This window comes from Jaculus jaculus, chromosome 1 (assembly GCF_020740685.1).
Source record: "Jaculus jaculus isolate mJacJac1 chromosome 1, mJacJac1.mat.Y.cur, whole genome shotgun sequence".
NCBI lineage: Eukaryota > Metazoa > Chordata > Mammalia > Rodentia > Dipodidae > Jaculus > Jaculus jaculus.
The window spans coordinates 162,352,852-162,364,271 of record NC_059102.1 but is presented as its reverse complement, the minus strand read 5'-3'; the positions used below and the strand labels follow the sequence as shown (position 1 = coordinate 162,364,271).

The window sequence follows — 11,420 nt, the reverse complement described above, 5'->3', positions numbered from 1 at the left end:
TGTCTTAATAGCTAAACCATCTCTCCAGCCCTCAAAATTAAATATTTTTTTTATTGATTAGTGTGTATGTATCTATGGCTGTGTTCCGACTTCTCTGAGACAGGGTCTCTTACCACTGCAAACAAACTGCTAAGTCTGCCAAGTCAAAACTTTACATCTGGCTATGTGTGGGTTGCTGGGGAATTGAATGCAGACCACAGGCTTTGCAAGACAGTGCCTTTAACTGCTGAGCCATCTTCCCATCACCTTTCCCCCTTTTAAGACAGACTTACGGGCTGTAGAGATGGCTTAGTGGTTAAGGTGCTTGCCTACAAAGCCTAAGGACCCAAGTTCCACTCTCCATGTCCCATGTAAGCCAGATGCACAAGGTGACACAAGCATACAAGGTCACACATGCGTATAAGGTGGTGCAAGTGTCTGGAGTTTGATTACAGTGGCTGGACGCCCTGCACACCAATTCTCTATCTGTCTCTCTCATTAAAAAGGCTACTCTCGAAACCCAGCACCGCAGGCCCAAGCCATGCAGAAGGCGAGACCGCTGCTAGGCCACTGTGCACTCCCGTGGAAGTCGGTGAGGATGGCCAGCTCCGGGGTAACCCGCCAGAGCCCCCTAGCCAATAAGGTGGCCCTGGTGACGGCCTCGACCGAAGGGATTGGCTTTGCCATAGCCCGACGTCTGGCTGAGGATGGGGCCTATGTGGTCATTAGCAGCCGGAAGCAGCAGAACGTGGACCGTGCTGTGGCCACTCTGAAGGGGGAGGGGCTGAGTGTGACAGGCACTGTGTGTCATGTGGGCAAAGCCGAGGACCGGGAACGGCTGGTGACCATGGCTGTGAACCTTCATGGAGGTATTGACTTCCTGGTCTCCAATGCTGCTGTCAACCCTTTCTTTGGAAACTTAATGGATGTCATCGAGGAGGTATGGGACAAGGTTCTGAACATTAATGTGAAAGCCACAGCCATGCTGACAAAGGCAGTGGTGTCCGAGATGGAGAAACGAGGAGGCGGCTCAGTGGTGATTGTGGCCTCCATAGGAGCCTTCACTCCACTTCCAGGTCTGGGCCCTTACAATGTCAGTAAAACAGCTTTATTGGGCCTTACCAAGAACTTGGCCTTAGAACTGGCCTCAAAAAACATTAGAGTAAACTGTTTGGCGCCTGGACTCATCCGGACTCGTTTCAGCAGTATGTTGTGGATGGACAAAGCACGAGAGGACAGCATCAAAGAAATGATGCACATTAGAAGGATAGGCAAGCCGGAGGAGTGTGCCGGTATCGTTTCTTTCATGTGTTCTGAAGGTGCCAGCTACATCACTGGAGAGACAGTAGTGGTGGGGGGAGGAACCCCTGCGCGCCTCTGACGACCTGAAGACAGCCCACAGTCCAGACAGTCCAGCTGTCCTCTACTTCTTTTCCTACCTACCTATCATGTTTGTTCACCCCCACAAAATCAGTTCTACCCTGTAAGTTCCAGCCTTCCCTATGGTCAAGGTGTGGTCTGACGAGCATTCCTGCCATTCATTGCTATGGCCTTGTAGAAAAGCTTCCGGGGGAGATGGGTTAAGCCTGCTGAGAAGGCTGCCTGTAACCTTGGCAAAGACCAACAAGTATTTTCCCCCCGCGTCTCTCTGGAGAATTTGAGGGCAGGGTGGGAGAGACGGAACCTGTGTGGAAGGAACAGGGATGGCAACTAACAAATGAGGTGTAAATAAAATGAAGACGATTGGTTGGTTAAAAAAAAGAAAAGGCTACTCTCTGTCTTTCACTGTCTCTCCAAATAAATAAATAAATAGCCAGGTGTGGTGGCATATGCCCTTAATCCCAACACACAGGAGGCAGAGGTAAGAGGATTGCTGTAAATCCAAGTCCAACCTGAGACTACATAGTGAATTCCAGGTCAGCCTGGGCTAGAGTAAGGCCATCCCTTGAAAAAACAAAACAAAACAAAACAAAACAAAAGAATAAATATGTTTTTTAAAGGGCTGGAGAGATGGTTTGGTAGTTAAGCGCTTGCCTGCAAAGCCTAAGGACCCATGTTTGACTGTTCAGATCCAATGTAAACCAGACATACAAAAGTGAGGCAAGCACAAGGTCGCACATGCTGACTAGGTGCACAAGTATCTGGAGTTTAATTGCAGTGACTGAGGCCCTGGCCTGCCAATTCTCTGTCTTCCTCTCTCTAATATATATATACACATATATATTTAAGGCCAGTCTGTTGGGCTTGCTCCAAAAAAAATTAAGATAGGACTTATATATCACAGGCTGGCTTCAAACTGACTATGTATCAGAAGACCATTTCTGATTTTCTGACCCTTAGTTCCTGAGGACTAGGATGATAGAAGTCCACCACCATACCTTGTTTACAAGGTATTGAGGACTGAACCCAGGCCTTTGTGCACGCTAGGCAAATGAACTACCAAGTGAGACATATTCCCGGCCTTGTTTATTATTATTATTATTATTATTATTTTGGTTTTTCGAGGTAGGGTTTCACTCTGGTCCAGGCTGACCTGGAATTAACTCTGTAGTCTCAGGGTGGCCTTGAACTCATGGCAATCCTCCTACCTCTGCCTCCGGAGTGCTAGAATTAAAAGCATGTGCTACCATGCCCAGCTTTTACTTCATTTTTAATTTCAACTCAATGAATATAAAGCGAATTATATGTGGAAACAATAATTTATTATCAATGACAATAAACTTGTAGGTTGTATTTTTATTTATTTACTTATTTTGTTTTTTTTTTAAACTAATGTTACAATTTATTTCATTTTCATGATTACAGACATTATATAGGGCACAGTAGACAGATAAAAGCAAGCACCTTTCCCACATCTGCATCTGACCAGAGGCAGCATTTTTCCTTTTGAATGATGTGCAGATTAGCTTGAGTTGAAAATGGGCAGCAGCGGGTCTTTGTAATGAAGGTGCTTCTTCACTGGCAACCAAGCATGGTAAGTGTGAGCCATGCTGTGAACTCTGAGTTGGTCATCAGATTCCTCAGGTTAAGGCAGGCACTGTTAAAAGCTTCCTCCCCTTCACTAACACAGGCCACCAGCAACCAACTATTACCACATAAAAATAAAACCATGTTCCCAATTGATTGGAACTGTAGTGCCTGGGCCCCTTTTAAGAGCATTAGTTCCCTGAGAGGAAAAAGAGGTCCTAACCGACTGCTCTCATGGACAATGATTCCCGTAGAGTGTACCTAAGGTCCTTTGCAGCAAAAATCAAGATCACCTTGGCCAGTTCACCATTACTTACATACAAGGTGTGTTTAAAGCTGATTACAGACCATATTGCAACCATAATCCCAAGAAATTGTTCAGTTTTAGCACATTTCTGCAAGTGAGAAATCATCTCAAAACAACAAAAATGCAGTCCTAATACAAATAGCCCATTTGCTGGAAGTGATTGTTCTGTTAGAAAATAGCAAAACCATGGGCTGGAGAGATGACTCACAATTAGAGCACTTGCCTGGAATGCCTAAGGACCACAGGTCAATTCCCCAGTACCTACCTAAAGCCAGATGTGTAAGGAGGCACATACATCTGGAGGTTGTTTGCTGTGCCTTGCCTAGAGGCCCTGGCATGTCCATTCTTGCTCTATCTTTTTTTTTTTTTTCTTTTCAAAGTAGGGTCTCGCTGCTCTAGCCCAGGCTGACCCGAAATCTTAGTGTGGCCTTGAACTCACAGCGATCCTCCTATCTCTGCCTCACGAGTGCTGGGATTAAAGGTGTGTGCCACCCGCCTGGCTTGCTCTCTCTTTTTATCTCCCCCCCCCCCCATCTCATGTATTCACTAAGGAAAAAAGGAAGAAAGAAAGAAAAAAAATAGCAAAATCAGGCAGAAACCAGGTGGAGGGATTTTCCACTCACATCAGCCTCCATGCAGAGTCAAGACACTTGAAGAGGAAGACAGCAAGGACCAGCTGAGCAGCTGCTGAAGAGAACACAAACCCAAACGCGATCAGCTGAGCAGCTCTGGGACAACTCCAGACATCTTGCGCAGCTTCCCATCCCCATCTGTCAGGGCTGTGAACCTCCAGAGAGTTCATTCACCCCCAGCCACATAGCATCCAGTGCAGCCGATCAGAACACCAGATCCACAGTACAACAGAGAGGGATCGTGGAGGTGGGCTCTCAGCATTGGTGAGATTGGATCTGTAGTAGACAGCTTCAGGTTCTGTGAGATGAACTTCCAAGCCAGGCACAGTTATGGAGGAAGGGATAATTATTGAAGTTTACAGATCCAAGGGAAGTTCCATAATGGTAGAAGAAGTTGGCCTCCTCTTAAAGGACCAGGCAGAGAGAGAGAGAGAAAAAAAAAAAAAAAAAAAAGAGGGGGGGCACAAGCCAAATCCCTAAAGTTGCACCACAAAACAAGCACACTTTAGAAACTCCAGGTAGTTTGCATATCTTTAGATTGGTATGTCAAATCCACCACACTTTAAAGCTAGGCCATCCAGTGACACCTCCTCCAGCCAGGTGGCTGGAAATCTAAGAAGTTTTAATAAACTCCTAAATCAATTGGGGCATTTATTCAAACTACCACATTCTGCCCTTGGCTCCTAATAGATTCAAAACCATTTTACATTGTAAATTGTATTCAGTCCACTTTCAAAGGTCCCCACAGTCTTTACCAACATAAGATAGTTCCAAAGTCCCAAGTCTCCTCTGAAATTTAAGATTGTCTCTTAGCTGTGAGTCCTGTAAAATCAAACAAGTTATATACTATCAACATATACAGGCACAGAGTAAACATTTTCAACTGCTATAAGGCATAATAGAGAGACTAGAAAAATTCAAACTCAACAACCATGAAGCAAACATCAAACTTCTGCAGTTCCAGTACCATAACCAGTGACTGGCAGTCTCCAGATTTTCCAATTCCGCCCCTCTAGCTGGGCAGAGTAGCCAGGGAAAACTTCCATCCCAGGCCAACAGTGCACTCCATGGTAGCCCTTGCACAGTTCTGGTATATCCAAAATGTCTTTGGGTCTCCATGCAAACCATGGTCCATCTTCCAATGGTTTTGTCAGCCTATTAGGGTCATCATGCCCTGCCTCATGCTGCATCTCACCAGTGGTTTCTGGAACCTTGTGTGCAGTTCTTGACCCAATCCATGCAATTTTCATGCTTCCAAAACGAATACCAGGTGTGTAGGACACAGCCATATTCTTAATTCAGGGACTAAATAAATCATGACATCCTCTCCATTGTTTTAATGTAAAGCAGTTGGTCCATCTTCCTTAAGATTGCTAATGCATTTGACAATAGCAGCTTCAGTATTCTAAAACCAGTCTCAGTGCCTGTAATTTTAATTTGCTTGAGGTTTTCCAATTTAAAATCTTAAATCTCTCAGTCCAATAACTTTTTAAAAATATATTTGTTTATTTATTTATTTGAGAGAGAGAGAGAGAGAAAGAAATAGGCATTCCAGGGCCTCCAGCTCCTGCAAACGAAGTTCAGATGTGTGTGGCCCCTTATGCATCTGGCTTATGTGGGTTCTGAGGAACTGAACCTGGGTCCTTTTATCTCTCCAGCCCTCACTCCAATATCTTTAGCCAAACATATTGGTCCATTAAAAATTTAACCTTGATCAAACTCCCTGGGCCTAGGCAGCAGAACACAGCCAACCCTTATGCCAGTATCCCAGTTCCAACAAAGTCCTCTGCAGTCTTTCTTTCCCTTACAAAGTTCATAAACATCCAGGTATGGTGGCACATACCTTTAATCCCAGCACTTGGGAGGCAGAGGTAGGAGGGTCACAGTGAGTTCAAGGCCAGCCTGAGACTACACAGTGAATTCCAGGTCAGCCTGCACTACCACATGACCCTACCTCAAAAACAAAAACAAAGAAGCAAATTAAAACATAAAAAGAAAGTTCATAATCCAAGCCTTCAAATGCAATTGTTGTTACACTTAGCATTCTTCTTCTTTTATTGGCAACTTCTATAATTGTAAACAATATCCCATGGTAATTCCCTCCCTACCCCCACTTTCCTCTTTGAAATTCCACTCTCCATCATATCCCCTCCCCTTCTCAATCAGTCTCACTTTTATTTTGATGTCATGATCTTTTTCTCCTATTATGATGGCCTTGTGTAGGTAGTGTCAGGGACTGTGAGGTCATGGATATCAAGGCCATTTTGTGTCTGGAGGAGAACATTGTAAGGAGTCCTACCCTTCCTTCAGCTCTTATATTCTCTCTGCCACCTCTTCCACAATGGACCTTGAGCCTTGGAAAATGTGATTGAGATATTTCAGTGCTGAGCACTATTGTACCCATTGGCTCATTTGGCCTGGTTGGTCAAATTTAAGGCTTGCAGTGTCCACTGTTGAGTATCTCCACTGGTGATTCCTTTCTATCCCATTGAACTACATGCAGCATGGCTTTCTCCAGCTTTCTGTCAGCTGGTCTACATGGAGGAGGTTTTCAGCTCAGCTCCAGCAGGATTTCTCAGTGACCTTGCAGCCCAGCACTTAGCATTCTTAAACCCATAAAATTTGTCCTACCACTCTAGAGAGTGTCTTCAAGTTGGAAGTTCTAAGTCCATGCCTATTCCTCCAAGACAAAAATTCCAAAAGACCAAAATCCACATGATCAGATTCATCTCACCCCACCCCTGGTATCACTTTCTATAGTAGACATTGAAGGGTTAATAGCCTGAAAACTAGAGGGAGCTAAAGAGTTAATAAACTTGCCTTAAGATTTAAAAGGCCATAAAGAAGGAGAGATTCAGTCGTCCCTGGACAATTCCAAAAAACCTATTCTGAGCAAATAATTTTCATGCCTCATCTACTTCCCTTGGACTTGCAGCTGATTCAGTCTGTTTGCCTTAGGATCCTCCTTATAAATTTGAACCCCAGCTTGACTCAATGCTTTAGCCTTCATCCCTCCGGAAGGCTGCTGCCCCTTGCTATACCTTGTAGAGATCAAGTCCAGTGTTCTCTTTTGCTTCTCTCTTACACTTTCCTTACAGATATCTTCAGGTTCACTGAGATGAACTTCCAAACCAGGCACAGTTATGGAGGAAGGGATATTTATTGAAGCTTACAGATATAGGGGAAGTTTCATAATGGTAGAAGTAAGGTGCCACCCTAACTAGGCCTACATTTCAGTTTCCAGGAGAGGCAGGCAAGACTTCTGGGAAAAGGCAGGCTGTTAATCAACAGCGACCCTGACATGTGGCCGGAGGAGATAGCCGCCCAGAGGCTGAGTCAGTTCCTGGAGACATGTCCAAACATGCCCAGACATATCCCCTTTGCGCCTTTTGCCCCAACCAATCAAAGATGTACAAATGTAATTGCTGCCTGCCTAGCCAATCATGATGAAGTGTTATCTAATCCACCTGGAATTCCCTTAGACCTAGCCTGCCAAAACTTTAGGACCAATCAGAGAAATACAAGTTCAGTTACTGTTCAAATTAGCCAATCATGTTAAAATACAGTAAGCCTGCTAAAATTCCCCTAGCTGTGCTTAAAAGGAGCCTATGAGCTCCTCTCGGGGTCACCATTTTGTATGAATGGTTGACCCCCCACATGCTGGCAGATTCTGTAGAATAAATGCTCTTTGCTTTTACATACTATTTGAGTCTGGGGTCTTTCTTCAGCAATTTTCAGACCCTTATATTTGGGGGCTTGTCCAGGATCACTGGGGACACCCCAGACTCAATAGTGGAGTGTTTTCAGGGAAACAGTTGGTTCTTTGCTGATCAGTGATTTGGGGCGCCCCTCTGAACTGTGTATCTTTGGTCTGCTCTGTTCTTTGTTTTGTTTTCGGCAAATCTGGTGTCTGGGTGCAATCCGGAGGCCCACAAAGTTAAGACTAACTAGCCCATTATTACCTCGGGGCCAGGGGTTTCCAAGGACACTCCAGACTCTCATCTGGTGGAGCTGAAGAGCTTCAATCTGGTGGAGCCAGAGAGCTACAATTTGGTGCAGCTGGAAAGCTCCAGAATGACTCTGGTCTTATTAGACATCGACGGGTCGTACCTGTCTGGCGGAGCCCATTCACGGGATAGGCCACTGTCAGCAACATTTGTGTCTTTTTTGTACCCCTAGGGAATTTGTTTTTGTGTCTGTGTGTCTGTGTCTTGTTTGTCATTTTCTACTTTATTGAAAGTCTTCTTGAAAGGTACTATGAGACAAGCAGCAAGTTCCACCCCACTGGGCCTAGTCCAGTCACACTTCAAGGATTTCAGATGCTTGGTGGACAATCTGGGTTTAACAGTACGGTTGGGAAAACTATCTTTTCCAGGAATGAATGGCTGACTTTCAATGTGGAATGGCCAGAGGGAGGCACCTTCCACCTCCCCACCATTTATAAGGTTAAAGGTATCATGTGTGGGAATCCTGGGCATCCTGACCAGGTCCCATACATCACCGCCTGACCATACCTGGTAGACAGCCCCTCTCCTTGGTTGAGCCGCCTTTTGCCACCAGCCCCAGCCATCCTGTCGGTTAAGGTGTCTAAGCCACTGGACGATCATAAGTCGGCAGTCCTGCCCCCCTCTGCCTCTGAGGAAGACCTCCACCCACCCCCCTATGTACCCGACCCTGTACCAGAGCCCAGGCCGCAAGTGGTAACTGCCAATCTGGGCCCGGGGAAACTGGAAATAATATGATCAGTCCTCCCCATATGTGAGCCCGGATGGCGAGACAGGCAGATCCCACAGCGGTTGTACTGCCCTTGTGAGCATCCCTGATCAGGATGGCCAACAACAGTTCATGGCTCATATCCCTTTCTCCATAGTGACTTGTATACTTGGAAGATGCAGAATCTAAAGTTTTCAGATAAACCCTCAGCCCTCCTAGACTTGTTAGATTCCATAATGATAACTCACCAGCCCACTTGGGATGACTGTCAGCAGCTTTTGCAGGTTCTCTTCACAACAGAGGAAAGGGAATGGATTCTAGCCACTGCCCACAAGCTAGTTCCTGGACCTAAGGCCAACCCACGATTTTGCAGGCTGTTGTGGAAACAGCCTTTCTCTTAGCCTGCCCTGACTGGGACCCCAACAGCTCTGAAGATAAGGACTGACTCAAAGCCTATGGCCAGATTCTGATGGGGGGGTCTCCAAGAGGCTGCTAGGAAGCCTACAAATTTATCTAAGGTAGGACAGGTTATACAAGGTAAGGAGGAAAACCCAGGGGCCTTTTTAGAGAGACTACTAGAAGCATACTGGACCTATACACCCCTGGACCCAGAAGTAAGAGAAAACCAGTCTGCTGTGAACATGGCTTTCATCAACCAGGCAGCGCCAGACATCTGCAGAAAACTTCAATGGCTGGATGGTTTCTTGGGTAAGCAGATGTCAAAACTTGCAGCAATAGTAAAAAAAAAGTTTGTAATAATAGAGAAACCCCAGAAGATAAACAAACTAGAGGATTAACTAAGATACTACTGGCTGCCATGGGAAAATCTGACCCAAGGGAATTAAAAACCATGGCTTATGAGAGAGACAGGGGCAAGCCAGCTCCACAATTGAGAGGGGAAGGACAACACTGACCCCATCTCCAAAATGACCAATGTGCTTATTGCAAAGAGATGGGACATTGGAAAAATGAATGTCCAAAAAGTCAAAGGGATAAAAATTCTAAAATCCTGGAAATAGGAGAACTCAGTGACTGAGGGCGTCAGGGCTCACATCCCCTCTATAAGCCCTGGGTAATCTTGAAGGTGGAGGGGAAACCAGTGACTTTTCTGGTCATTACTGGGGCTCAACATTCTATCCTGAAACAACCTGTGGGACCCCTGTCCACCGAAAGGACATGGGTCCAAGCAGCCGCTGGGACAAGTCAGTTTTCATGGACTACCCAAACAGAAGTGGGTTTAGGAATGGGATGGGTAACCCATTCGTTCATGGTCATCCCTGAGTGCCCATATCCATTCCTAGGGTGAGACCTCTTGACTAAATAGGGGCACAAATCCATTTCAGCCCCGAGGGAGTATAGGTGGTCAATCAGAATGGTCCTGTACATGTGTTATCTGTGTCCCTAAAGGAAGAATATAAAATCTACTCTTCACCCTCCCAAGCCACCCCTGAAAATCCATATCTCAGGGAGCTAGGGGAAAGGATTCCAGGTGTTTGGACAGAGAGAAATCATACTGGGCTGGCCAAACATCAGGCCCCAATCGTGGTCCACCTGAGGGCTAATGCCAGCCCAACCTGAGTCCGCCAATATCCTATGTCCCGAGAGGCCAAACTTGGTATGATGCCTCACATAACCCAGCTTTGGGAACAAGGGATATTAGTCCCTTGTCAGTCTGTCTGAATACTCCTCTCCTGCCAGTAAAGAAGTCCCACTCTAATGACTATTGCCCTGTGCAGGATCTGAGGGAAATTAATAAATGGGTGGAGGACATCCACCCCACGGTGCTGAACCGTACACTCTACTAAGCACTCTGTCACCTGAATGCAATGTGTACATGGTGCTGGACCTCAAGGATGCATTCTTTAGTTTGCTGCTGGCCCCGTCCAGTCAACCTCTGTTTGCCTTTGAGTGGAATGATCCAGAACATGGATTCAACAGACAATTAACATGGACTAGATTCCCACAAAGATTCAAGAACTCATCCACTTTTTTTTTTTTTTTTTTTTTTTTTGCTTTTTTGAGGTAGGGTCTCACTCTGGCCCAGGCTGACCTGGAATTCACTATGTAGTCTCAGGGTGGCCTCAAACTCATGGTGATCCTCCTACCTCTGCCTCCCGAGTGCTGGGATTAAAGGCATTGCACCACCACGCCCAGCCTCACCCACTATTTTTTTTTTTAATCTTTAATGTATTTGCAAGCAGAGACAGACAGACAGAAAGACAAAGAGATGGGTTGGGGTGGAGGAGATGGACGCACAAGAGCCTCTAGCTGCTGCAAACGAACTCAGATTGTTAGGCTTCGCAGGCAAGTGCCCCAACCACTGAGCCATCTCTCCAGCACCTTCCTTCTCCCTTAATCCTATCAATTATCAAACCCATCAGGTTAAACTGCAATGTCTCACACAGTAGTTCTTCCTAGGAACTGTACTTTTTCAGGATTATCACATTGCCCTGTTCCAATCTCACTCTGGTCCAAGTTAACAGACTGTCTTCTGGGGACTCCTCTAAAGGCTAAGCCTTGCAGTTTGGAGGCTTCCAAGACAAGAGCTGTATCTTCTCCCTTGATCTGAAGCCTGTGTATGTGTGTGTTCAGATTTTTTGTTTGTTTGTTTGTTTGTGTGTTTGTTTTGGTATTGAGAGCTAAAAGTGCTTTGCCCTCTGAGGTATATTTTCTCCTTGAGTCAGTAGCCCAGGCTGACCTTGAACTCATGGTAATCCTCCTATTTCAGCCTGAAATTTCGAGACAAGATCTTGTTAAGTTGTCCAAGGTAGCCCTGAACTCGTTCTATATTCTTTTTAAAAATTTTATTTCTATTTATTTAT

At 45.5% G+C, this 11,420-nt stretch overlaps 1 protein-coding gene across 1 annotated transcript; it reads left to right on the top strand.

Moving 5' to 3' along the window:
• The first annotated feature begins 513 nt into the window (after positions 1–513).
• Positions 514–1,495, top strand: LOC101597002 (dehydrogenase/reductase SDR family member 4-like). Its single transcript, XM_045137285.1, has one exon. The coding sequence runs from the start codon at positions 521–523 to the stop codon at positions 1,358–1,360; it is 840 nt and encodes a 279-aa protein (XP_044993220.1). The 5' UTR covers positions 514–520; the 3' UTR covers positions 1,361–1,495.
• Positions 1,496–11,420: the final 9,925 nt, after the last annotated feature.

Bases quoted from the DNA above. Each gene is read 5' to 3' on its own strand.
- LOC101597002 (XM_045137285.1), top strand. From the start codon at position 521: ATGCAGAAGGCGAGACCGCTGCTAGGCCACTGTGCACTCCCGTGGAAG.